The sequence below is a fragment of the Dendropsophus ebraccatus genome, chromosome 2, assembly GCF_027789765.1.
Source record: "Dendropsophus ebraccatus isolate aDenEbr1 chromosome 2, aDenEbr1.pat, whole genome shotgun sequence".
Taxonomy (NCBI): Eukaryota; Metazoa; Chordata; class Amphibia; order Anura; family Hylidae; genus Dendropsophus; species Dendropsophus ebraccatus.
Window position 1 is genome coordinate 108,154,195 of NC_091455.1, and position 26,013 is coordinate 108,180,207.

At 44.0% G+C, this 26,013-nt stretch overlaps 1 protein-coding gene across 1 annotated transcript in view; it reads left to right on the forward strand.

The window, feature by feature from the left end:
* LOC138784161 (cadherin-9-like) overlaps positions 1-26,013 on the forward strand; it is a 128,939-nt gene that overhangs the window by 75,532 nt on the left and 27,394 nt on the right. The window contains exons 3-4 of the mRNA XM_069959673.1: positions 5,465-5,632; positions 14,265-14,452. Of these exons, the coding sequence (XP_069815774.1) occupies positions 5,465-5,632; positions 14,265-14,452 (356 nt within the window). The remainder of the gene's footprint in view (positions 1-5,464; positions 5,633-14,264; positions 14,453-26,013) is intronic.

A 26,013-nucleotide genomic window follows, 5' to 3' on the forward strand; every position in this document is an offset into this window, starting at 1 on the left:
TATTTATAAAAACACTTTTACATTAATTTAAAGTCCCCCTGGGGGATTTCTAATACAGCTACACTGATCTCTCATAGAGATCAGTGTAGCTCTATAATACACCACCGATGCATCAGATCGGTGCTCTATTTCTTTGGTCGGCTGCCGACCATTGCAATAGAATACCGAGTCGGGATCAGCGTCATTACGTTGCTGAGGCCCAGCTCGGTAAGACCAAGGGATTCCCCTCCGCGATCGCATCGCGGGGGGATCCCGCCACTAGACACCAGGGATGGGCTGCATTTAACACTGTTAGATGCAGCTGTCATGCTGCGGTGCCATGCTGCAGATAGCAGTCGGGATCACGGCAGTTCGGAGCAGGGTCGCGGCGCGGCCCCCCTCTTAACTCCTCTTTTGGGTATATGCCATACGGGTACGGCATATGTCCCTAAGAGGTTAAAGGATGACAACTACATCAAGGTCTTTTTGACATAAAACACCATTAAAAGGAACTAGTCAGCAACATTGAGCTGATATGGTTCCCAGCTGCACAGTAAAGATCAACTCTGTAGCTCCCTGAGGCTGTGTTTGCAGCCGTGTCTGCAGCAGTAGCTTTACATCGGAGAAAAAGAAGTTTTATTCTGGTGCGTAAGGCTGGGAGAGGGGCTGCAACTAGTCATCTGGGCAGAAAGCCACCTGTGACTAGTCACGGCTCTGTCTGCCAGTGTGCAGTTTAGGGATGATTGACAGCCAGAGAGGCCACTAATGGGTCTCTCTGCCTTTCAATCATCTCCACAGAGCACGCTGACAGGCACAGAACCAGACAGACAGCTCCCTGTCTAGATGACTAGTTGCCGCCCCTCTCCCGGCCTTTTGCGCCAGAATGGAACTTCTTTTTGCTGTAATGTAAAGCTACCACTGTAGATCAGCTGGTAGCCTTGGAGAGCTGCACAGTAGATCTATTATGTGTAGCTGGGAGCCATATCAGCACAATTGTACTGACTGTTTCCCTTTAAAAGGTATATTCAGTAGAGAGGAGTGAATTTACAGTAATAACATTCCAAGAGCCCTTCATTAGCTCTTAAATCCTCTCTTCAGCCTGCTGCCTTTTAACTCACTACCGCTCCATGATGGTCCTCCTTGGGTGTTGTAAAAAGCTAGATCAAGTCCTGGGAAACTTTTCCCAGTTTCCCAGAACTGGATCCAGCTTTTCCCAGCGGCAGTGAGTTAAAAGGCAGCAGGCTGATGAGGGGATTGCAGAAACAATGCAGAACTTTGCTTTGTTATTACTGTAAATTTGCTCATCTATAATATTCACAATACTATGGAGGTTAATGAAAACGTTTATGGTACATATAAGATGACTTACTTTTATTTACTTTTTAGGGGAACTATTCTACAGTTGTTTTACTATGTTCAATTGGGTTCTTTCCTCTCCTGTTTTTACACAGGTATACTTAAAGGGGAAATCCGGGTAGAAGGAAAAAAATGAAATGTCTGCAGAAGCATATACTGTAACAATACTTACCTTTCTATTCTATTAAAATTCTGATTAATTGTGTTTAACAGTAATTCAGATCATGTGCTGTAATGCATTATGTATATAAAACAGTTAAAGTAAAAAAAAAAAAACACACACACACACAGAAGCAGAAGCATATAACAATACTTACCTATCTATCCTAGTTTTGAAACTACCAAAAATCCATTTGTTTTGGGGGTTTTGTTCTGTTTTGTGTTTTTGTATTTCCTGGTTGAGCAGATGTACTCAGTACTACAGTACTCAGCCCTTAGGCTGTGTTCACACATTGCAGTTTCATTGTGTTACTGAGTTATTTGCAGTACTTTATCATTTCATTGTGGTCCCACCCACACAGCACGTTTTATTCTCTACCTGTAACACCACACAGCACACTGTATTCTCTACCTGTAACACCACACAGCACACTGTATTCTCTACCTGTAACACCACACAGCACGCTTTATTCTCTACCTGTAACACCACACAGCACGCTGTATTTTCTACCTGTAACACCACACAGCACGCTGTATTCTCTACCTGTAACACCACACAGCACACTGTATTCTCTACCTGTAACACCACACAGCACGCTGTATTCTCTACCTGTAACACCACACAGCACTCTGTATTCTCTACCTGTAACACCACATAGAACGCTGTATTCTTGTAACGCCTGGAGTCGTGGATCCACTGAACTGTCACTAGCGATGGTGGTAACCGCACCAGGGAGCAGAGTCTAAGGAGCCGCTGGCTTTCACCAGAGCCCGCCGCAAGGCGGGATGGACTTGCTGCAGCGGGCGACCCCCAGGTCGCTACCCCTGGCTTGGTTGCTAGTGACAGCAGGCGAGGCGTCACAGCAGGCATGGCAGGAGCAGTAGGCAGATGGTAATGCAGGCAGAGGTCTGTAGGAGTGACCGCAGGTGGCAGGCAGAGCTCAGGAACAATGGTTAAGCAGCGAACAGGGACCAGGGACCGGGACAGAGGACAGGGACTAGGAACAAGGACTGAGGTCAGGAACAACAGGGAGCTGGGCCAAACGCTATGGGAAGCATGTAGAGGCTCCAACACCTGTGGTAGGGCATGCTGGGATTATATAGGGAGTGACCAGAGCAACTACCAATTAAGGGCGGAGTGGCCCTTTAAATCAGAGGCAGCCGGCGCGCGCGCGCCCTAGGAGACGGGGACGCGCGCGCCGGCCGGAACAGGCAGAGACAGGAGCGGGGCGAGGTAAGGCGCCCCCCCGGGGCCGAACTAGTGGCAGCGCCGGGTCCCTTCACATGGACCCCGGCGGCTGCATGAGGCAGGGGAAAGTTGCGGCGGCGGCCCGGAGCACGGGACGCCGCCGCAGCCGTGACAATTCTCTACCTGTAACACCACACAGCACACTGTATTCTCTACCTGTAACACCACACAACATGCTGTATTCTCTACCTGTAACACCACACAGTACGCTGTATTCTCTACCTGTAACTCCACACAGCACACTGTATTCTCTACCTGTAACACCACACGCACACTGTATTCTTTACCTGTAACACCACACAGCACGCTGTATTCTCTACCTGTAACACCACACAGCAGGCTGTATTCTTTACCTGTAACTTCACACAGCACGCTGTATTCTCTACCTGTAACACCACACAGCACACTGTATTCTCTACCTGTAACACCACACAGCACACTGTATTCTCTACCTGTAACACCCACACAGCATGCTGTATTCTCTACCTGTAACACCCACACAGCACACTGTATTCTCTACCTGTAACACCACACAGCACACTGTATTCTCTACCTGTAACACCACACAGCACACTGTATTCTCTACCTGTAACACCACACAGCACGCTGTATTCTCTACCTGTAACACCACACAGCAGGCTGTATTCTTTACCTGTAACTTCACACAGCACGCTGTATTCTCTACCTGTAACACCACACAGCACACTGTATTCTCTACCTGTAACACCACACAGCACACTGTATTCTCTACCTGTAACACCCACACAGCATGCTGTATTCTCTACCTGTAACACCCACACAGCACACTGTATTCTCTACCTGTAACACCACACAGCACACTGTATTCTCTACCTGTAACACCACACAGCACACTGTATTCTCTACCTGTAACACCACACAGCACGCTGTATTCTCTACCTGTAACACCACACAGCAGGCTGTATTCTTTACCTGTAACTTCACACAGCACGCTGTATTCTCTACCTGTAACACCACACAGCACACTGTATTCTCTACCTGTAACACCACACAGCACACTGTATTCTCTACCTGTAACACCCACACAGCATGCTGTATTCTCTACCTGTAACACCCACACAGCATGCTGTATTCTCTACCTGTAACACCATACAGCACGCTGTATTCTCTACCTGTAACACCCACACAGCATGCTGTATTCTCTACCTGTAACACCACACAGCACGCTGTATTCTCTATCTGTAATTCTGATATTGGAATAAAGCCAAGAACTTTTTTTCTTTTTTTTTCTTTTCCTTTCCACACACATATTATGATCAAGCATCTTTTACCTTTGAAGTTGATTCCCACCAAAATGACTTTATTTGATACTATCTTACATAAGATATACTGTTTATGCCTTGTTTTTTTGTGCAGGTGTGATTGGCAGTGCCGGATCTTATCCTCTCTGCTGTTTAGCATTATATATTTGTGTTGCTGCATCATTTTTGTGCAAATGCTGCAGTACTGCAATGACACTTCAACATTTGTGAACACAGCCCTAATTTCTCTTTAGACTTTTGCACAATTAGCATAGTTGAAAAACATGCTTCTGGCCGGTCAGAGATGATGAATCATGCCCTGCCCCCTGTCTGCATCATCAGTCTATGTCTTGTGAGACAGAGGCATGAAATATTTGTCTCCTAAGGTGGGAGAGCAGAAGGAGCAGGAGACAATGTGGAATGGCACAGGGGCCATTTTTTCCACTTCCTGGATTTCTATCAGCTACCAGTGTCGCAGAACTGTACAGATACAGTAATACACTGTATAGACACATCTATATAATTTTTAATGTACTTTTAATAGAAAACAAGTTTTCCTTTTCCGGAGTTCCCCTTTAATGAACAGATTTTAAAAACTAAAAAAAAAAAGAAAAAACGCCAGCTGCATGAGAAATACATAAACTGATATTTTTCATATTCTTTTCAGCTCCACAGCTGACAGCCCTGGCTGGTCTCTGTATATATTGCTTTATTCTAATGTAGCACTGGTCACAGATGTCATATGCCTTTCAGACTAATGTCCCTGCTGCTGCCTGCTATTACCTATACTGCATGCCATGAATGCAACAATGCAAACCAAGATTGCCAGCGACCACAGAACCATCAGTGTTTGAGCAGCTGGGAATTTAAAAACTAAATATGGCCACATTTCTTATAGCCGCCCACTTTTATTTAACAACTGGACAACCGTATTAAAACATATGTCAGAATATTTGTTTCTCTTGTATACCATAATGGAAATTAATATAAATGAAATGCTAATTTATATGTGCCCAATAAAATGATGCCTGAGAAACCTCCAATTTTGTTCTGCAAGATTACAAGCAAATTGAGTAAAAATAAAGAATAGCTGAATCCTGAAAGGGTTAAAGGTAAAACATAGTTTAATTAATTCATCATAATTTATTTAGATGTCATTATGACATGATTTACATTCTGCATGTATAATTAATTAGCATCTTAAGTTTGCGAAAATTGCTAATGAATCATTATTTAAATCAGTTTATTTTCTCTATAAAAAATAAAAAAAAATCCATGTTTAGCTATTTTCCATGTACTTGATTTCAACCCAACCTAAATGAGATGTAATTAAATGTGAATTTGCTGACAATACCTTCACAACTGCTGCACATTCCGTGTGAAAATATTTGAAATTGTCCTTTTTTTTTTTTTTTTTTTTTTTTGTTTCCTTGTTTTGCAGGCATAATCAAAACTGCTCTACCAGATATGAACAGAGAAAACAGGGAACATTACCAAGTGGTTATTCAGGCCAAAGATATGGGTGGCCAGATGGGAGGATTATCTGGGACCACCACGGTGAACATCACACTGACTGATGTCAATGACAATCCGCCTAGATTCCCACAGAGTAAGATGCATTTAATACTTGTGCTGTGTTTAAAACCCTGTTTAAATTTGGTAATTTAACAGATACCATCTGTGATGCTCTTTCATAAATACTGTGCCACTGTAGTGCCTGCTTATAGCTTTATGCTAGATAAGGGAAAGCAGTAGCCTGTTTTAATAGTCGTTTTTTGTTTCCCTTTATTACAAAATAGTAAAACAAAATTAAATCCATTCATTTTGTAATGAAAGCCTCTACAATATTTTAGTTAATGTTTGCAAGCTGAAAAAAGGGTTATTAGTACAATATTTTATTCATCAGTTTTCAAACCAATATATATTTTTGTTTGTTTTTAAGCAAGGGATACTTCTTTATATTTAAATGACAGCTGTCTTAAAAAAAATATAATAATAACACATTTTCTTTTGTTTTGGGATTTTTTATAATTCGATAAGCTTCTTACCATTATCATTCATTTTGTAGATGCTGTGTGGCACCACACCCTCAAACTGACCTCTGATATAATTACAGTTTCTATATTGTGCTACTTAAAAAAAAACATTCCCCATACTTTTAAGGAGGGGAGGGAGGGAAAAGAAAAACATGATTGCTCTATTTCCAAAGCAGAACCACACTTGTCCTTGGGTTGTGTGTGGTATTTCAATGTTGCTCTATTTACATAAATGGGGCTGAATTGCAATATCACATACTGTACCATCAGAGGGCAAGAGAGGTACTGTTTCTGCAAGAAAGCAACTATGGTATCCTAACCCTGAACCTTTTTAACAATTTCGCAACACTTAACAGGTGTCCAACAATACAAAAACATGGCTACTTTCTTCCAGAGACAGCACCACTCTTGACTCCAGTTTGGGTGGGGTTTTGTAACACAATTCCTTTGCAGTGAATGGAGCTCAATTGCAAACAATACCTGAACTGGAGACAATAGTGGTGCTGTCTCTGGAAGAAAGTGGCCATGTTTTTGCAGTGCTGGATGACCACTTTAACCCCTTAACATCCCATGTGTTACAGTTACGGTATGGCTCCCTGGATATTAAGCTCCATGCCCTAATTGCATATGTGCTTTTATATAGAGCAATCAACCGGCACTCCAGTCCTGTAATGGCGCGGTGCTCGTGGAAAATGTTGATCAGTGGAATAATGGATCCCAGCACTCGCTGTTGTAATGCTTTTTCAAAACTTTTATTATAACATAATAGTAAGCGCTGCATGCGTTATGACCCTCCGTTCTTTATCAACAACATATCAAGAATGTTCACAGTCACAATATATAACAAAAGAAAAACACGTGATTAAGCAATCAAATGACATCATCACAAAACATTGGTGGTGTTAACCATTATGTTGCTGGGTATAAAGCTAATAAACTCACCAAAAAGGAAACAAATGTCTCTGATCTATGTTAAGGTACTTAGAGTCATCCTCTATGATAATGGCAATTATCCCGTTTCTGTGTTTTCTTGTGCCTAAAAGAGAAATGTAAATTAACCCCTTAGGGACCAAGCCTATTTGAGGCTCATTTTTCAAAATCTGACCTGTCTCACTTTATGTGCTTATAGCTCAGTGATGCTTTAACATATGCTAGCGATTCTGAGATTGTTTTTTTGTAACATATGTTACTTTATATTAGTGGTAAAATTTGGTCACTATCTTTTGTGTTTTTTGTGAAAAACATAAAAATATCATGAAAAATATCTGTGGCAATCTGGGGGTGTTTACTTGCTATCTGGGTTGGTTATAACTGGCTATCTGGGATGGTAACGGACAATCTGGGGGTGTTTACTTGCTATCTAGGTTGGTTATGGGCAATCTGGGGTGGTTACGGGCAATCTGGGGGTGTTTACTGGCTATCTAGGGGTGTTTACTGGCTATCTGGGGGTGTTTACTGGCTATCTGGGATGGTAACGGACAATCTGGGGATGTTTACTGGCTATCTGGAGTGGTTACGGGTAATCTGAGCAGTTACAGGTAAACTAGAGTGGTTATGAATAATCTGGGGTGGTTACAGGTAATCTGGGATGGTTACAGGTAATGCGGAGTGATTACAGGTAATGCAGAGTGGTTACAGGTAATCTGGGGTGGTTACAAGTAATGTGGGGTGGTTACAGGTAATCTGGGGTGATTAGAGGTAATGCGGAGTGGTTACAGGTAATTTGGGGTGGTTACAGGTAATGCGAGGTGGTTACAGGTAATCCGGGGCACTTGACTTTTTATCCCGTCACCAATGATTTTTGGTGAGTGGACAAAAAGTGCCGAAAGTATTTGGAACAAGTGATCAGTGGTATATAGTATATACCGCTGATCACTTGTGCCAGGACCACATCGGCTAGTCCCTGATCATTGCCCCATGCTCTCCGCCGCCTCTGGTGGTGGAGAGAATGAGAGTTTGATCTCTTTTTAAGGGTACAAACACACTTGTCATATCCGCAGCGAGTTTCTGGCTGCGTATTCACAGTGAGACTCGCTGAGGATCCCGGCCCTGTGTACTCGATGGCAGACAAAGTCGCAGCAGGGATGTACATCCCTTCTGCGAGTTTGTCCGCAGCTCGCCCCGTTAACTCCCCGGCCGCCGGAGACTATACGTCACCTGATCCCGGTACGGGGCTCCCGACGTCTTTATTGCCCGTTCAGCCAATCAGTGCTGTGGTGGGGCAGCGCCCTGATTGGCTGAGCGGGACGTGCCTGGAATCAGCGAAGGACCAGGTGATGTATACTCGGGACCAGGTGATGTATAGTCTCCGGCGGCCGGGCGGTTAACGGGTCGGCCTTTGGACAAACTCGCAGCAGGGATGTATATCCCTGCTGCGACTTTGTCTGCCTTTGAGTACATAGGGCCGGGATCCTCAGCGAGTCTCGCTGCGAATATGCAGCGAGAAACTTGCTGCCGATACGGCAAGTGTGTTTGTACCCTAGGGAATTAATCACTGTGAACACTAAGGTTATTCCGGGGGGGGGACATTCATCTCCTCTCACTGTTAATCCACAGATGAAAGCATGCAGTGCCTGTTACCGGTGGCCATTGTTATACTGGTAATAACGGCGATCGTCGGTGCGGGGACTGGCCGGGACTGAGCCCACACTCTGCCCCAACTTCTCAGCGACCTCCGGTAGCTGAGAGGAGGGGGCTGCGGGCATTACCGGCGCTGCTGCACTATTCTGCGCCATCGCCATAAAGAGCTGAGGGCAGCAAAATAGAGCCCATTAGTGATCGCTGTAAAAATTCATATCGGCGGTCACTAATAACATAATACATGTATTCTCTGGGTCACTACAGTTACGGCGATACCACATTTGTGTAGGTTTTTTTAACTAATACCAATTTGGCGTAATAGAAACTATCTTCCTAGCATAAACCCACAAAAACTGTCGCCACATTGCAAGATCCATAGCGTTCTTATCTTTTGCTGGTTTTGGGCTTATTTTATGCGGAAAGATCTGTAGTTTCTATTGATACCAAGTTTTATATGTATATGACTTTTTGATCTCTTTTATGATGTATTTTCTAAAACAGATTGATAATATACAGCTATTCTGGTACTGTTTTTTTATTTATTTTTTTACAGCGTGTGTCGTGCGATATAATTATTGTTTTATAGATTGGGTCGTTACAACGTAGCAATACAAAATATGTATAGGATTTGTGGTTTTGATCACTTTTATGTAATGTTTTATAGTGTATGGGCAATGTAATTCATTTTTATTATGGGGGGCTGGGGGTATTGTGTTTGGTGCACTTTTTTTTACTTTTTTACACTAGTGTACATTACTGTACACTAGTGTAACACTTAGATCACATTATACAATACACTGTACTGCTTTTTGCAGCAGGATGGATTATCCATGGTAAGCCCGGGGGCCTTAATTAGGCCCCCGGAGTTACCATGGAGACGTCGGGGGGGACCGGGTGGCGCCGCGGGACCTTTGATCATGTAAGTAGACCTGCGGCGCCTTCCAGTACACACCGAAACCCGTTAGATGCCGCTGTCATGCTTTGACAGCGGCGTTTAATGGGTTAAACTGCCCGGAGCGGTAATTTATTCCGATGCGTCCGCCGTTAAAAGGCTTACGCATCGGAATAAAGCCCATTAGTGGCGGCCGAGAAAAGGCAGCATGGCGGTCACTAAGGGGTTAACGATATGTCAGTACAACTAAATCAAAAGGTTTTATAACACAGTAAAAACCACAAGCAAAACTTAATTACTGCAGGTGTGTAATCTCATACTCCCTGTTCAGACCTAACGGTTTGAGGGTGCGTAGGGAGTGAATCCAATAGGCTTCACGCCGTCTCAGAAGTTGCTTAATGTCACCTCCCCTACGTAGAACTTTTACCTGCTCCAATATTTGGAACCGCAATTGGGAAATTTGGTGATTGAACTTATGGAAGTGATGAGGGACCGGTAACAGTAAATTCTGCCGACGAATGGTGGATTTGTGTTGAACTATTCTCTCTAATCTTTTGTGTAGTCTCCCCAAAATACATAAGTCCACAAGGACACTTGAGGTAGTATATCACGTTCTTGCTGTAACATGTATGGTAACCGCAAATTTTGAATCTCTTGCCGGAGTGCGGGTGGGTAAATGAGTCACCTTTTATTATGTTAGAACATTGTTGGCATCGAAGGCAAGGAAAGGTACCATTTGTACTCTCACTTAATGCTAGCTGTCTACTAGTCTTCTTTCTGCCTCCAACATCAGCTTTCAATAATTTATCTCTTAAGTTTGGGGCACGTTTATTGCACATGAGGGGCGGATACTTAAATTTAACTACATCAGGATGGGCATCACTCAGTATGTGCCAATGGTATCTCACTGATCTATCTATCACATGATTAAGAGGGTGAAATTTCCTCACAAAAGGTATGCGTGGGGCGGAGTCTCTATGACAAGCTATTTTGGGGGTATATACTGCTGTCAACAGCTTTCTCGGATAACCTTGCTGCATGAAGCGCTCTTTCATCTCCTCAACTCTTTCCTTACATGTGATGGGATCTGACACTATTCTCCTGACCCTATCGCATTGGGAAATCAGAATGGATTTTTTTGGTCGCATGTGGATGTCCACTTGAAAAATGTAAAACACTGTTCTGATCGGTGTCTTTGCGGTATACAGTAGGTCAGTGTGAAGTCTACCATCAGTGCCTATAAGAATAGTGGTGTCCAAAAAATCCAACCTGTGCTGATCGTAATGTATGGTAAATTTGAGCTCCTCCCACACTTCATTAAGGTTGGAATGAAATGTTAGAATAATGTTTAGTGGCCCCTCCCATATGCATACGATATCGTCGATGAAGCGATACCAAAAGCGGACATGTTTGCGGAATTTCGGATGTGTGTACACATAAATCTTTCCTCGAATGCCGCCATATACGTATTTGCATAGGGAGGAGCCACGTTAGACCCCATTGCCGAGCTGCGCTTTTGGATGTAAAAGTTGTCACCAAATAAAAAGTAATTAGTACTAGATTAAACAATTCTATAAAGAATTCACGTTGCGCTGACGTGTAGGTGCTATTCAACAAAAGGTCTTGAATAGCTTGAATGCCTTTATCATGAACAATTGACATGTACAAACTCTCCACGTCGATTGTTACAAGCCAACTCTCATTTGTGACAGGACCCAAGTTACCCAATTTTTGCAAGAAATCATCTGTGTCCAGTAAAAATGATTTGGTTTGCCTGGTTAAAGGAGTCAAGATTTTCTCTAGAACAATGGCTAGAGGGCTCAAAACCAAATTAGTGGAATGCACGATCGGACTCCTGGATTGATCGGCCAACCGTTTGTGTACTTTCGGCAAAATGTAAAGTACTGGTGTAATGGGATTTTTGTTTACTAGGTATTCTGCATGAAAAGTATCAAGTACACCAATCTCAATATTGTGTTAACATAGGCCAACTGGCGGTGCACCTCCCGCATGTACCTGTCAAGGTCCATTACGACAACTGTACCGCCCTTGTCCGCCAGTTTCACAATGCAATTTTTAGCCCGCAGAAGAGAGTTCAGTGCATCAAAGTCATTTTTGGAAAAATTGCCCTGTATGTGGTATAAACCACGTTCACAGTCTTTATTGAAGCGTTCCACATCCATCAGAACTAGGTGCACAAAGGTCTCTGTGGCATTGTCAGTATTAGGTGGATTAAAGGTGCTTACATTCCTCAGTCCTAAGTCTTTAAGCGAGAGTCTATTGTCTGAACCCTGTTCAGACCTTGTAGCAACCATCTCACCAGTGTCCATCTTGGAGAAGTAAGTCTTTAGTCTCACATTTCTAAAAAACCTGAACAAGTCAATATCTAATTGAAAAGTATCAAAACATTCAATGGGGCTAAATGTGAGACCTTTTTCTAAGACACTAATTTGAGCATGTGACAACGGTACTGAGGAGATGTTAATAACCAATGGTTTGACTATACCTGAGTCCGAGTCTGCACTCTGATTCCTCGGATGTTTCTTCCCCCCTCTCCGGGTCTTTCTGGTGGAAGTCATGGACGGCCTCTCTAAGAAAAAGGATGCTGATCTTGGGGGCCAGCTCGTTCGCCACTGGAACTTGATGACTGGGAACCCCCGCCTTGTCTCCTGGAGAAACCTCTTGAGCGAAAGGAGGGATCTTGCCATCTGTAAATGCGATGGTTATTGTAACTTTTGTGTCGCGTAAGTATTTATTGCGTAACTTGGGTCCTGTCACAAATGAGAGTTGGCTTGTAACAATCGACGTGGAGGGTTTGTACACGTCGATTGTTCATGATAAAGGCATTCAAGCTGTTCAAGACCTTTTGTTGAATAGCACCTACACGTCAGCGCAACGTGAGTTCTTTATAGAATTGTTGAATCTAGTACTGCGAGAGAATTACTTTTTATTTGGTGACAACTTTTACATCCAAAAGCGCGGCTCGGCGATGGGGTCTAACGTGGCCCCTCCCTATGCAAATACGTATATGGCGGCATGCGAGGAAAGATATGTGTACACACATCCTAAATTCCGCAAACATGTCCGCTTTTGGTATCGCTTCATCGACGATATCGTATGCATATGGGAGGGGCCACTAGACATTATTCTAACATTTCATTCTGATCTTAATGAAGTGTGGGAGGAGCTCAAATTTACCATACATTAAATTCAGCACAGGTTGGATTTTTTGGACACCACTATTCTTTAGGGCACTGATGGTAGACTTCACACTGACCTATACCGCAAAGACACCGATCGGAACAGTGTTTTACATTTTTCAAGTGGACATCCACATGCAACCAAAAATCCATTCCGATTTCCCAATGCAATAGGGTCAGGAGAATAGTGTCAAATCCCATCACATGTAAGGAAAGGGTTGAGGAGATGAAAGAGTGCTTCATGCAGCGAGGTTATCCGAGAAAGCTGTTGACAGCAGTGGATAACCCCAAAATAGCTCGTCACAGAGACTCCGCCCCACGCATACCTTTCGTGAGGAAATTTCACCCTCTTAATCATGTGATAGATAGATAGATCAGTGAGATACCATTGGCACATATTGAGTGAAGCCCATCCTGATGTGGTTGAATATAAGTCTCCGCCCCTCATGTGCAATAAACGTGCCCCAAACTTATGAGATAAATTATTGAAAGCTGATGTTGGAGGCAGAAAGAAGACTAGTAGACAGCTAGCATTAAGTGAGAGTACAAATGGTACCTTTCCTTGCCTTCGATGCCAACAATGTTCTAACATAATAAAAGGTTACTCATTTACCCATTTGCACTCCGGCAAGAGATTCAAAATCCGTGGTTACCATACATGCGACAGCAAGAATGTGATATACTCGCTCAAGTGTCCTTGTGGACTTATGTATATTGGGGAGACTACACAAAAGATTAGAGATAGAATAGTTCAACACAAATCCACCATTCGTCGGCAGAATTTACTGTTACCGGTCCCTCATCACTTCCATAAGTTCAACCACCAAATTTCCTAATTGCGGTTCCAAATATTGGAGCAGTTAAAAGTTCCACGTAGGGGAGGTGACATTAAGCAGCTTCTGAGACGGCGTGAAGCCTATTGGATTCACTCCCTACGCACCCTCGAACAGTTAGGTCTGAACAGGGAGTATGAGATTATACACCTGCATGTACAACAGAATACGTATGGAGGAAATGAATGGTTGTCTCACCAGTTAGTAGATTCATTCGTTCCCGTATGAACTTTCATGTTCTGAGACTCCAGAACACAAAGTACTCACAATTGTCTTCTTGACATATATTCTATTTATTTTCCATGTTCACATTACATGTTAAAGCTCACAGCTGATGTATCCATCAGACACGGACGCCCAGGTACGTCCTCACAGCGGACGTTTCGGAGGACATAGACTCCTCCTTTCTCATGCGCCATGAATGAATCTACTAATTGGTGAGACAACCATTAATTTCCTCCATACCTATTGTGTTGTACATATTGGAGTTTACGGGACCTGTGGAGTCCGGTTGTGTGGAGGCTGCCTCTAGTTCTTGTTTATGCGGGACTGTTCAATGTAAGTGTGATTATACACCTGCAGTAATTACTGATTACTCTCTGAATGTCTGAGCACTGCTCTTTGAGTGTGAATACAGCAATTGTGTTTTTATGTGGTGTTTAGGAATCTCTCTAAAGAATGTTTGTGTTTCATGCTGCAGGTATCTACCAATTTGTGGTAGTGGAATCTGTTGCTGTAGGGACAGAGACTGGCAGAATAAAAGCCGTTGATGCAGATATGGGTAAAAATGCAGAAATTAAGTATACTATCACTGATGGAGATGCCAAAGATTTATTTGACATCATTACAGACCAGCATACACAGGATGGAATTATAATGGTTAAAAAGGTATTTTAATTGTTATTATTGTTATTATTATTATTATTATTATTATTATTATTATACTATTTTTTCTTGTAGTGCATGTGCTGTGTGTATTCAACAGCCTTTAATATAATGACTGTTACAAACATGTTGCAGCTCTCTATGACCTATAAGTTGTATATGGAAATAATATGAACAATAGATAGCTATGAGACATACAGAAGTTTTTGTTTGTTTGTTTTTTCCTTTTTAGATTATTTTATATAATACTAAATCAGCTGCCATATACTGAAGGTTTGGTGGGAGTATTCCCATAGTATGGTTCCTTCCGCAGCCACAGGAACTCCATTTGTAACAGTTTTGCTTCCTTTCATATGATTATACTTAGGTGCCTACTGGCTAAGAGGGTTTTACATACAGTTTTTACTGGCAGTTTTTTATTCAGTATCTTGCTTAGTCAGTAGTATACACCAAGGAAAAGAAGTATAAGGGCCATGTTTCCTAAAGGTGAATATATATATATATATATATATATATATATATATATATATATATATACGCTCACCGGCCACTTTATTAGGTACACCATGCTAGTAACGGGTTGGACCCCCTTTTGCCTTCAGAACTGCCTCAATTCTTCGTGGCATAGATTCAACAAGGTGCTGGAAGCATTCCTCAGAGATTTTGGTCCATATTGACATGATGGCATCACACAGTTGCCGCAGATTTGTCGGCTGCACATCCATGATGCCAATCTCCCGTTCCACCACATCCCAAAGATGCTCTATTGGATTGAGATCTGGTGACTGTGGAGGCCATTTGAGTACAGTGAACTCATTGTCATGTTCAAGATACCAGTCTGAGATGATTCTAGCTTTATGACATAGCGCATTATCCTGCTGAAAAGTAGCCATCAGATGTTGGGTACATTGTGGTCATAAAGGGATGGACATGGTCAGCAACAATACTCAGGTAGGCTGTGGCGTTGCAACGATGCTCAATTGGTACCAAGGGGCCCAAAGAGTGCCAAGAAAATATTCCCCACACCATGACACCACCACCACCAGCCTGAACCGTTGATACAAGGTAGGATGGATCCATGCTTTCATGTTGTTGGCGCCAAATTCTGACCCTACCATCCGAATGTCGCAGCAGAAATCGAGACTCATCAGACCAGGCAACGTTTTTCCAATCTTCTACTATCCAATTTCGATGAGCTTGTGCAAATTGTAGCCTCAGTTTCCTGTTCTTAGCTGAAAGGAGCGGCACCGGTGTGGTCTTCTGCTGCTGTAGCCCATCTGCCTCAAAGTTGGACGTACTGTGCGTTCAGAGATGCTCTTCAGCCAACCGTTACAACCAAGGTAGGCAATTTGAGTCACTGTTGCCTTTCTATCAGCTCGAACCAGTCTGCCCATTCTCCTCTGACCTCTGGCATCAACAAGGCATTTCCGCCCACAGAACTGCTGCTCACTGGATGTTTTTTCTTTTTCGGACCATTCTCTATAAACCCTAGAGATGGTTGTGTGTGAAAATCCCAGTAGATCAGCAGTTTCTGAAATACTCAGACCAGCCCTTCTGGCACCAACAACCATGCCACGTTCAAAGGCCCTCAAATCACCTTTCTTCCCCATACTGATGCTCGGTTTGAACAGCAGGAGATTGTCTTGACCATTGACCATGAGTTGCCGCCATGTGATTGGCTGATTAGAAATTAGGTGGTAACGTGCAGTTGGACAGGTGTACCTAATAAAGTGGCCGGTGAGTGTGTATATATATATATATATATATATATATATATATATATATATATATATATTATATATATATTACTTTACACTTTTTCTCCCTTATGTATCTGATCACTTCCTGGTTTCTTCTCTAAACTGTGACACTGTTGTTGCCACAAATCACTTGTACCTTCAGATAGCTGTTTTTAATCCAAGATCTGTCCTGGGGTCCGTTCGACAGGTGATGCAGTTATTGTTTTAACCCTAGAATGCATGACCATAAAAATCTACACGTTCACATACCTGGGGCCTTTTAGGCCTGTATGCAAATAACATGGAATAACTCAAATAAAAATACTTTTCAAAGTTTATTTGAAAATTGCAAAGTAAAGATACATTCCCACTAGCGCTGCTGTCTGCCAGGAGGGGATCTGTAATGGATCTGACCTCCTGGTGACCCCAGCTAAGGCTGGTAGAATCCAGGCAGCCTTAACTGGAGTTACCAAGAGATCAGATCCATTACAGATCCCCTCCTGGCAGACACCAATGCTAGTGCCAATTCATCCTAAGATGTGAATAATTCAAAACATTATTATGTGCAAAAAAACAACAAAAAAGTAACTGAACTGGCTTAAAACACCCAATATACACATTCGATATAACGCTTTGTAATAATGTTTTTTTTTTTTGTCTAAAAGTTTTATTTTTATATAAAAGTTGCAGTAAACATGCTGCAGGAATATCTCTTTTCAAAGTTTCCTTTTCAAATGTACTAATTTCCGCAACATCTTTCACATGTGATCTGTTCGGAAGAATGATCCTTGCAGACATTTTGTCCACAAGTAGTACAGACACACTCCGATTTCCTGTCCTTTTTTGCTGGACAAATGTAACATCACTTTCTTTTTCTATCTCTTGGCTCTGGATATTCCTGAAAACATATACCACATCTGATCATAGCTTCTGTTGTTTGCCTTGGCAAGCATTTTGTGCTGCTTCTCTACATCATGGTAGGCATTAAGGCTATGTTCACACTACGAAAAACTTTTACCGCGGTAGAACAATGGCTGTTGTTCTATGAGATCCCAGCCGGAGCGTATACACATCGTATGCGGTCCGGCCGGAATCCCATGCGGCGCCGCAAACAACTGACATGTTAGTTTTCTGCGGCCGGAATTCAGTGAATTCTGGCCGCAGAAAGACCTGTCAGTTCACACAGTGAAGCGAGCGGCTCCGGACGCTTGCTTCACTGTGCGCTATGGGAAGTTCTGATGTGCGCGCGCTGATGCGCTCGCATCAGAGCTATGCGGCCGAAAGATCATCCGGCTGGGGTCACGGAACGGCCGGTCTCTTACGTAGTGTGAACATAGCCTAAAACTTCGTAGCAAAGTTCCGTCAAATACAGACGTCTCTTGTCCTTTCTGTTAGCATGGAATTCTGGAGTCTCACTATAAACAATATAGGTATTGAGGGCTGACACATAGCATATTATAAAATAGAACTATAGGCCAACGTTTTGTCTGCCTCTTGCACTTATACTCTCCAATCATTTCGTCCATCTTGTCAACTCCTCCTTTGGTTTTATTATAATGCAAGATTATTTTGGGTTTCAGTTTCCTGTTATTGGTGTCTATACTTGCATCATGGTGCATTGTACTCAGTAATATCACGATTTTTCTTTCTTAGCTTTATAAGACACCATTGTCGCTGGATTGCAGAAGCCAAATACACTATCATAAAGTTGTGGATGTTGATTGTACTTCATGATTAGAGGAATTTCTCTGCGGTTTTGCTTTATTGTACCAACAAGTGTAATTTGTTTCTGAAGCAAAAAATTGGCCAGTTCTAGATTGCTGAAGTAGTTGTCCATTGTTATGTTTTTTCCAGAATGGAAAATTGGTTTAGCAAGTGTTTTTACTACGTCAGAACATAGGTCCTTCTGGACTGGAGCGTCAACATCATTGCCACAGTAAATCAGACCATTCATGCCATAATAGCTTGCAGCATCACACATCCAGAAAAATTTAATACCATATTTAGCAGGTTTGCTGGGCATATACTGAATGAATTTGCAACTTCCCCTAAATGCAAGAAGTTGCTCATCCACTGTCACATTTTCACTAGAATGGTAATGCTTAGTACAGTTCTTGATAAAAAAAGATTCCAGATGTAGCTAATGGGGGCAACAGTAAAGACAAAAAGACATAGGATCACATGTAAACCTAGTACGGGCCTAAAAGGCCCCAGGTATGTGAATATGGGGTATTCACAAAAAAGAGTTGTTATACCGAAATGCCTGTAACATAAAAATATATGAACAACTGGAAATGACTAACAACTATATACTTGAGGAATACCTAGAATTTCAGAATTCTAACTAAAATAATCTTGCTGTAAATAGAAAACAATTAACAGAGCGGGCCTGCGAAGCCCCAGGTATGCATTCTAGGGTTTAAAAACAACTTTTAAACTTGGAACCCTGGTGCCCAACGGCCAGGGCTTAGAGAATCTGTGCCTTAACTTTGCACCACCCCTCCGTCCTTCCTCCCCACCCTCTTCATCATTAGAAATGCCCCTACAACATTTTCTCCTGTCTGAACATTGCACAAGTACCTTAACGATCCAGCCCTTGTTCAGTATTCAAACAGCTGATGAATAGGAGACAATCTGCCTTGAGCCTTCCTAATGATCAGGAGGGCGGGGCGGAGGGACAGAGAGGTTGTGCCAGCCTAATGCATACACAATCGAAGCCCTGGCCGTTGGGAACGGGACTGCCAGTTTAAAAGTTTTTTTTTTAAGACAATAACTGCATCACCTGCCGAATGGACCGTTGGATTAAAAGCAGCTATCCGAAGGTACAAGTGGTTTGAGGGAATCAGATTGTGGGTACAGAGTCGCTTTAACCCCTTCAATAATAAGCCTATTTGCACTTTAATGACCCATTTTGACCCAAATGGCTCATTTTTCTGACCTGTCTCACTTTATGCGCTTATAGCTCAGTGATGCTTTAACTAGGGATAAGCGAACCGAACCGTTACGAACCAGATTCGTTACGAACTTTGCAAAATGTTTGTTACGAAGTTCGTTAAAATCGCAATGGCGTCACAAAACTGTATTGTTTCACAGAATGGAAGAGGATATAAGGAATTATTACTCCTATAATCCCTTTTATCCTGTTTTTATGTGAATATCAAGGTGTGTGACGACACTACAGGAACAGGAAGTGCCTGAGCGTCCATGCTTTTTCTCATTGTGTGTCTAGACTGCAGAGAGAGAGGAGCTCCGTGCTAGTTAGGGAGGGAAAGCACATAGATAGATAGGCAAACAAGTAGATAGCTACAGGGAGGTAGAGAGAGGGAGAGATAGGCAGAGATAGGAAGTAACAAACTTGTGATATCCAGGCAGAGATAGGGAGATAAAAAAAAGACAGAGAAAAGTGAGAAGAGTCAGAAACAGCTACCGTTCTGTGACTGAAAGGAGACGCTAGTTGTTGCTGCTGTGGTGGGTGCCGTCAACCCCGTATAGCTGCAACAACAAAAGTTCATTAAAAAAAACTTAAAAAAAAAAAAAAACTACCCCCCCCCCCTTAAAAAACAAACAAACAAACAAACAAAAAAAAAAAGTTTGTTTGTTTGTGATACCCTGTACATTGCTGCTTTGCTGGGTGCTGTCAACCCAGTATAGCTGCAACCCAAAAAGTTGTTAAAAAAAACCCTAAAAAAGTAAAAAAAAAGAAAGGTTGTTTGTGCGTTTGTGATAACTTGTACATTGCTGCTTTGCTGGGTGCTGTCAACCCCCTATAGCTGGCTGCAACCACAAAAGTTCTTTAAAAAGTTCATTTAAAAAAAGTACAAAAAAACCCACAAAAAAAGTAAAAATAAATTATTTTTTTTTGTGATTACCTGTACATTGCTACTTTGCTGGATGCCGCCTACCCACAAGATTGTCACTGAAAGTTTGTGCCTTGCGGCCAGTAGCTTCTTTCATTTTCCTCCAACAAAAGAATCATATCCAAGCGTCCTACATCCAGCACTTCACAGGCAAGGACTGCAACAGGCGGTGAGGCTAGGAGAAGTGGTAGCACCAGGCCCTGTGGCAGCCGGGCAACAGGCGTGGCAGCAGGGTGCAGCTACCCCAGACACCCAGTGGTTCTGTAAGAACCACACAGCCAGCGGTTCTAGATTGGCTTACCCAATCCTCCACTTCCATTGCCCAAAGCTTCCAAACGAGGTCGGCTGGATCATCCGACACCACCCTTACATGGGACGGTCAGCGAGAGTCCTCTGCCCCATCCCCTGTTATTACTATGCCACTCACCTCTGGGGCACCTTCTGCCAGGGAACTGTTGGCAAATCTTGATCTGCCTTTGGATTCTCTACCACTTTTTAGTGATGATGATGATCATAAGGAGGTAGTAGTAGTCCCCCAAAGTCAGCAGGTGGAACTTGCAGAGACTGCAGAGGAGGTGTTGGCTGTAAGCCAGGGAGGGGCATCCAGTGCCACACCTGAGATCCTGTCCCAGCCACTGGAGGACAGTAGCAGTGGTGGTGATGATGATGTCGCTGATCGGATGTGGTGCCCCCAAGCACCATTATCCTCAGCGTCATCAGGGGAGGTGCTACCGAGACCGCAACATCCCACTGGTGCAAGGAAGCGAGGCACAAGAGGAAGGGGTAGAAGACAACCTACCAGGCAGACTTCATCAATACCTTTAAGCCTTGGTCCTGAGAGGGGACCCTCAGGCAGCGGTGGCAGTGAACAACCAGCAAGACCCCCCGTGGCTGGCAGCAAACCACGGTCCTCTGTCGTCTGGCAGTTCTTTCGGCTGGGGACAGATAAGCACATCGCTCTGTGCCTGCTGTGCAATGAGAGGGTCAGTCGTGGCAGGGGTGATAATCTTGGGACAACATCCATGAGTAAGCACATGAAAAGGCACCACCAACAGGCCTGGAAAAACCGTGACCCCAATACCACCTCCTGTCAGGATGCACCATACACTGCAGATCCCATCATGCAGCATCCTCTCACTGGAACTCAGGCCTCATTAACCTCAATTGCCAGCAGCAGCACAGTGTCACTGCCATCTACACCCCTAATGAGGCAGCAATCCCTAACAAAGTCCATGGCCAAATGTCAGGTGTACTCTAGCAGCCATCCCATGGCACAGAAACTGACCGGACACCTGGTTAAGCTGCTGGTGCTTCAGTCCCTGCCTTTTAATGTTGTGAACTCCCAGCCTTTTAGGGATTTTGTGGCGTGTGCGCACCCCAGATGGCGAGTCCCCAGCCGCCACTATTTTTCTGGCAAAGCTGTCCCATCATTGCACAGTTATGTGAAGAGAAAGGTTGGTGACTCATTGGGACTCTCGGTGTCCAAGACAGTGCACCTGAGTGCTGATCCTCTAATTATGGGCAAGGGCAGTACATGTCCGTTACTGCCCACTGGGTCAACATCCTCCCAGGAGACTATCATGAAGTTGGCCCATTCTTGCCACTGTCACCTCCACGGTGCTTTAGGGGGCCAGCAGCGGGAAGCACAAGTTCTGCCTTTACCACCACTGCAGTCCAACCTGCCCCGGTGTCTTACCACCGATGTCAGGCCGGCCACTCTCAGGCTGGCCTCCATTTGGTTAGCCTGGGTGAACGAAGCTAAAGTGGGCAGGAGCTCCTCCGGACCATTAGGGAGGAGATAGCTGAATGGCTGACCCCACGTCAACTAACGGAAGTGTCGTAGCGGACAATGGGAGGAACATTGTCTCTGCAGTTCAGCGGGGAGGGCTGACTCATACACCTTGTATGGCACATGTGATCAACCTCATAGTGGACAGGTTTCTCCGATCATTTCAAGCACTACATGACCTTCTGAGGATGTCACGTAGAGTGTGCAAACATTTAAGCCACTCCTACGCTGCAAGGAACACCCTGCTCAGAATCCAGAGACAGCACGGTATGCCTCATTATTGGCTAATCTGCGACGTGCCATCCCTCTTGAATTCTGCCCTCCATATGCTCGACTGCCTGTACGAGCAAAGGTCAGCCATAACAGACTACCTCATGGGGCAATCAGGCAGCTTCACGCCACACTGCGACTTCCAAGTAACACACTGGCAGTTAATGCGGGAAGTCTGCCAATTGTTGATCCCTTTTGAGGATGCGACTCTCTTTGTGAGCAGGCAGGACTATGGGATCAACAACATCATCCCACTCCTCCATGTTCTGGAAAGTGCACTGATCAACATCATCAGCGAGGATTCCCAGGCCACAACTCCAAGGCTGAACATCGCCTTGAGCCCAGAGCTGGATGAAGTGAAAATGGAGGTTGAGGAGGAGGAAGATGTCTACGCCCAGCCATTCCACACACCGCCACCTGGCTTCTCTGCCTCTCCATCACAGGAGGAGATGGAGGATGAGGTGGTAGAGGAAGAGCAGGAAGACCCCAGAAGACCCTGGAACTATACCGAGGACAGCGGAGAGGAGAGGTGGTCATTGTCCTTGGGGCAGATGGCAAGGTGTCTGCGGGAGTGTCTGTGGAATGATAGCCGCAAAATGGCAGAATTCTTCCCGCCATCACAGAGGGAGGCTAAACTGGTGTACTACAGGGACATGCTCACCAGTCAGTTGGTCTCAACTTAACTGCGAGACTAGCCAGGTTCCCAGACAACATCCTCTGGGGGGGAAACCAGCGCGCTCAACTCCCACCACCACTAGTGGAGGTGTCAGAAGTCGCTACAGCCTGCAAGCCCTCATGAGCTATTTCATGCAGCCAGCTGGTGAAGAAAGGACACAGCACTGGACTCATGACGTGGACCATCATGAGCTCAGCCACCAGGTCACTGCCTACCTTGATTCTAGCCTGCCCCAAAGTGTCACCGACCCCGTGCAGTACTGGGCAGAAAAACTGGAGATTTGGCCTCAACTGGCAGAGTTTGCCTTGGCTCTGCTGTCCTGCCCAGTCAGTAGTGTGGCGTCAGAGAGGGTATTTAGTGCGTCGGGTAACATCATAACACCGCAAAGTACGAGGCTCTCTTGCCACAGTGTGGAGATGCTCACTTTTGTAAAGATGAATCGTGCCTGGATTTCATCGGATTATACCACCCCCCTGCCTGATGTGAATGGCAATCCGTGTGTCCAATAAATTGACCTTAATATCCTAAATATGTGCCCAACGTAAAAATCCGTAATTTAACTTATTAGGTAATGTTTCCCTCTTAGACCCCCACATTGTTTTAAAAAATCACCTTAAAAATTCCCTACTTAATTCGGATACATTTGAAATAACAGATCCCCATTTCCAAATTTGATGCCCATGGTGTGTTGGCCATTTAACATCTCCACACCAGATTAATGCCTCACACCAGTGCACCGTCCAACCCATACCCCAAGAACAGTAGCAACCCTAAAATAATCCCCACGACTATGCTTTAAAAAGTGTGGATTTCACCTTTTGTGAACTATAGCCGTGGGGTTCTATCCCTGGCACCCGTACCAAGGAACACTACTCACCATTTTGTGAGCGGGTACTAACTGTTCTTGAGGTATTTTGTGGATATCATGGGAGTAGTGAAATCTTGCACCGCAAATCCCAATGGGGTTCTTCTGTGTGCAAATTATTTCACACCTCACATGCAGTCACGCGTGGAATAAGGCTGTCTATGGGGTATATATCACGGAGGCTGCTGTCCTTCAACTGTGATATAAAAAACCACCACAGTTAGTTACAGCAACAAACAGTTGCTGAAAGGCAGGTTAACTTGCCTTAGTTACGGGTGCCTTTACAATGGAAGGCTTTTTTGTGGTTCCCTGCTGGCTAAAATCCACAGCGCATCGTTGGCTGATTTTATGCCACCTTCAGTATTATGGGGCTGGGCGCAAATACCCAGTTCAGCGCAGAACCGCGCTTGTCCGTCCGGCACCCTAGTACTGAATGCCATTTGGTGAACGGTATAAAAATGCCCTGTGGATTTTACTCAGCAGCCCCGCAGCCACATGTGAAGGTACCCATAGGGTGAGGTTTTTTGGGGGTGACAAAAGCGAGGGCGGGAGGTCACTCCCATACCCCATCAGGGATTTTTTTCCTACCCACTTTAAAAGATAAGTCCAGGCAATCAATAACTTTCTGTAACCTTACTTGACCCAGAAACTTATAAATTGACCGGACTTATCCTTTAAGCCAGCTGGTGACAGCACTTAAAAAACACAAAAGCATACATCCATTGGATTGGACGCTACACTCGGTTAGGACATCAAACTGGTGTTAAGAAAAAAAAAATATATATATATATATATATATATATATATATATATATATATATGTGTATCGCCAACAGCCATAGCCCCAGATTCAACAGGTTAGACACCAGAGTAGTTGCGTCAATTTGTAAAGCAAGTGCCAGTGAGGTGTCAATTTCATGAAAATTGGACACGTATTTTTGGATAATGGAACTGATGTAAAGCCTTCTTGAATCTGTGCCTTTTTAAATCTCCTTTCTTCACCTCATGGATTCTGTGGGTGAGGTTCTTTGTCTAGTTTACCGTATCCGTATCCTGCTAGACTAGCTGTAATGTTAGAGGGTTTTTTTTTTACGTTGAATGTCATGTGCTGAACTCTACATCAACATGTTGTCATGTTTAAAGAATGATTTTTACAAACGTGCATATCCTTAGCTTCAAACTTCAGTTGTCTGTACTAGGTCCTTCTGGGTCCAAAAGAATACTACTCCTTCTAATGCCCCCACCGTCAATTGTCTATTTGGAAACATACTGGTTGGAATCAAGAGCTGCGGAAGCTGCCTTCTCAACTTGTCTGTTTTTAACAATACTGGCCTGAGAGCCATCAACTGCTACCTTCTCCTGCTCCTCAACTGGTCTGTTTTTAATAATACTGACATTGAATCAATCAACTGCAGCCTCCTCCTTCTCCTCAAGTAGCCTCTCCTCAATAGTACTGGCCTGGAATCAATAAACTGCTGCCTTCTCCTCAAGTAGCCTCTCCTCCATAATACTGGCCTGGAATCAATCAACTGCTGCCTCATCCTGCTCCTCAAGTAGTCTGTTTTTAATTATACTGGCCTGGAATCGATCAACTGCTTCCTCCTCCTCCTCAAGTAGCCTCTCCTCGATAATACTGGCCTGGAATCAATCAACTGCTGCCTCCTACTGCTCATCAAGTAGCCTCTCCTCAATAATACTGGCCAGGAATAGATCAACTGCTGCCTCCTCCTGCTCCTCAAGTAGTCTGTTTTTAATTATACTGGCCTGGAATCGATCAACTGCTGCCTCCTCCTCCTCAAGTAGCCTCTCCTCGATAATACTGGACTGGAATCAATCAACTGCTGCCTTCTCCTGCTGCTCAACTTGTCTCTTCTCAACAATACTGGCCTGAGAGGCGAGCAATCTACTGCTGCCTCCTCCTGTTCCTCGACTTGTCTCTTCTCAACAATACTGGCCTGAGAGGCGAGCAATCAACTGCTGCCTCCTCCTGCTGCTCAACTTGTCTCTTCTCAACAATACTGGCCTGAGAGGCGAGCAATCTACTACTGCCTCCTCCTGTTCCTCAACTTGTCTCTTCTCAACAATACTGGCCTGAGAGGCGAGCAATCAACTGCTGCCTCCTCCTGCTGCTCAACTTGTCTCTTCTCAACAATACTGGCCTGAGAGGCGAGCAATCTACTGCTGCCTCCTCCTGTTCCTCAACTTGTCTCTTCTCAGCAATCAACTGCTGCTTCCCCTCTCTGCTCAACTTGTCTCTTCTCAACAATACTGGCCTGGGTGCAATCAAGTGCTGCCGCATCCTCCTTGTAAACTTTTTTTTTTTAAAATATTTTTTGTCACTATTTTGGCACTTTTATTCACTATATTT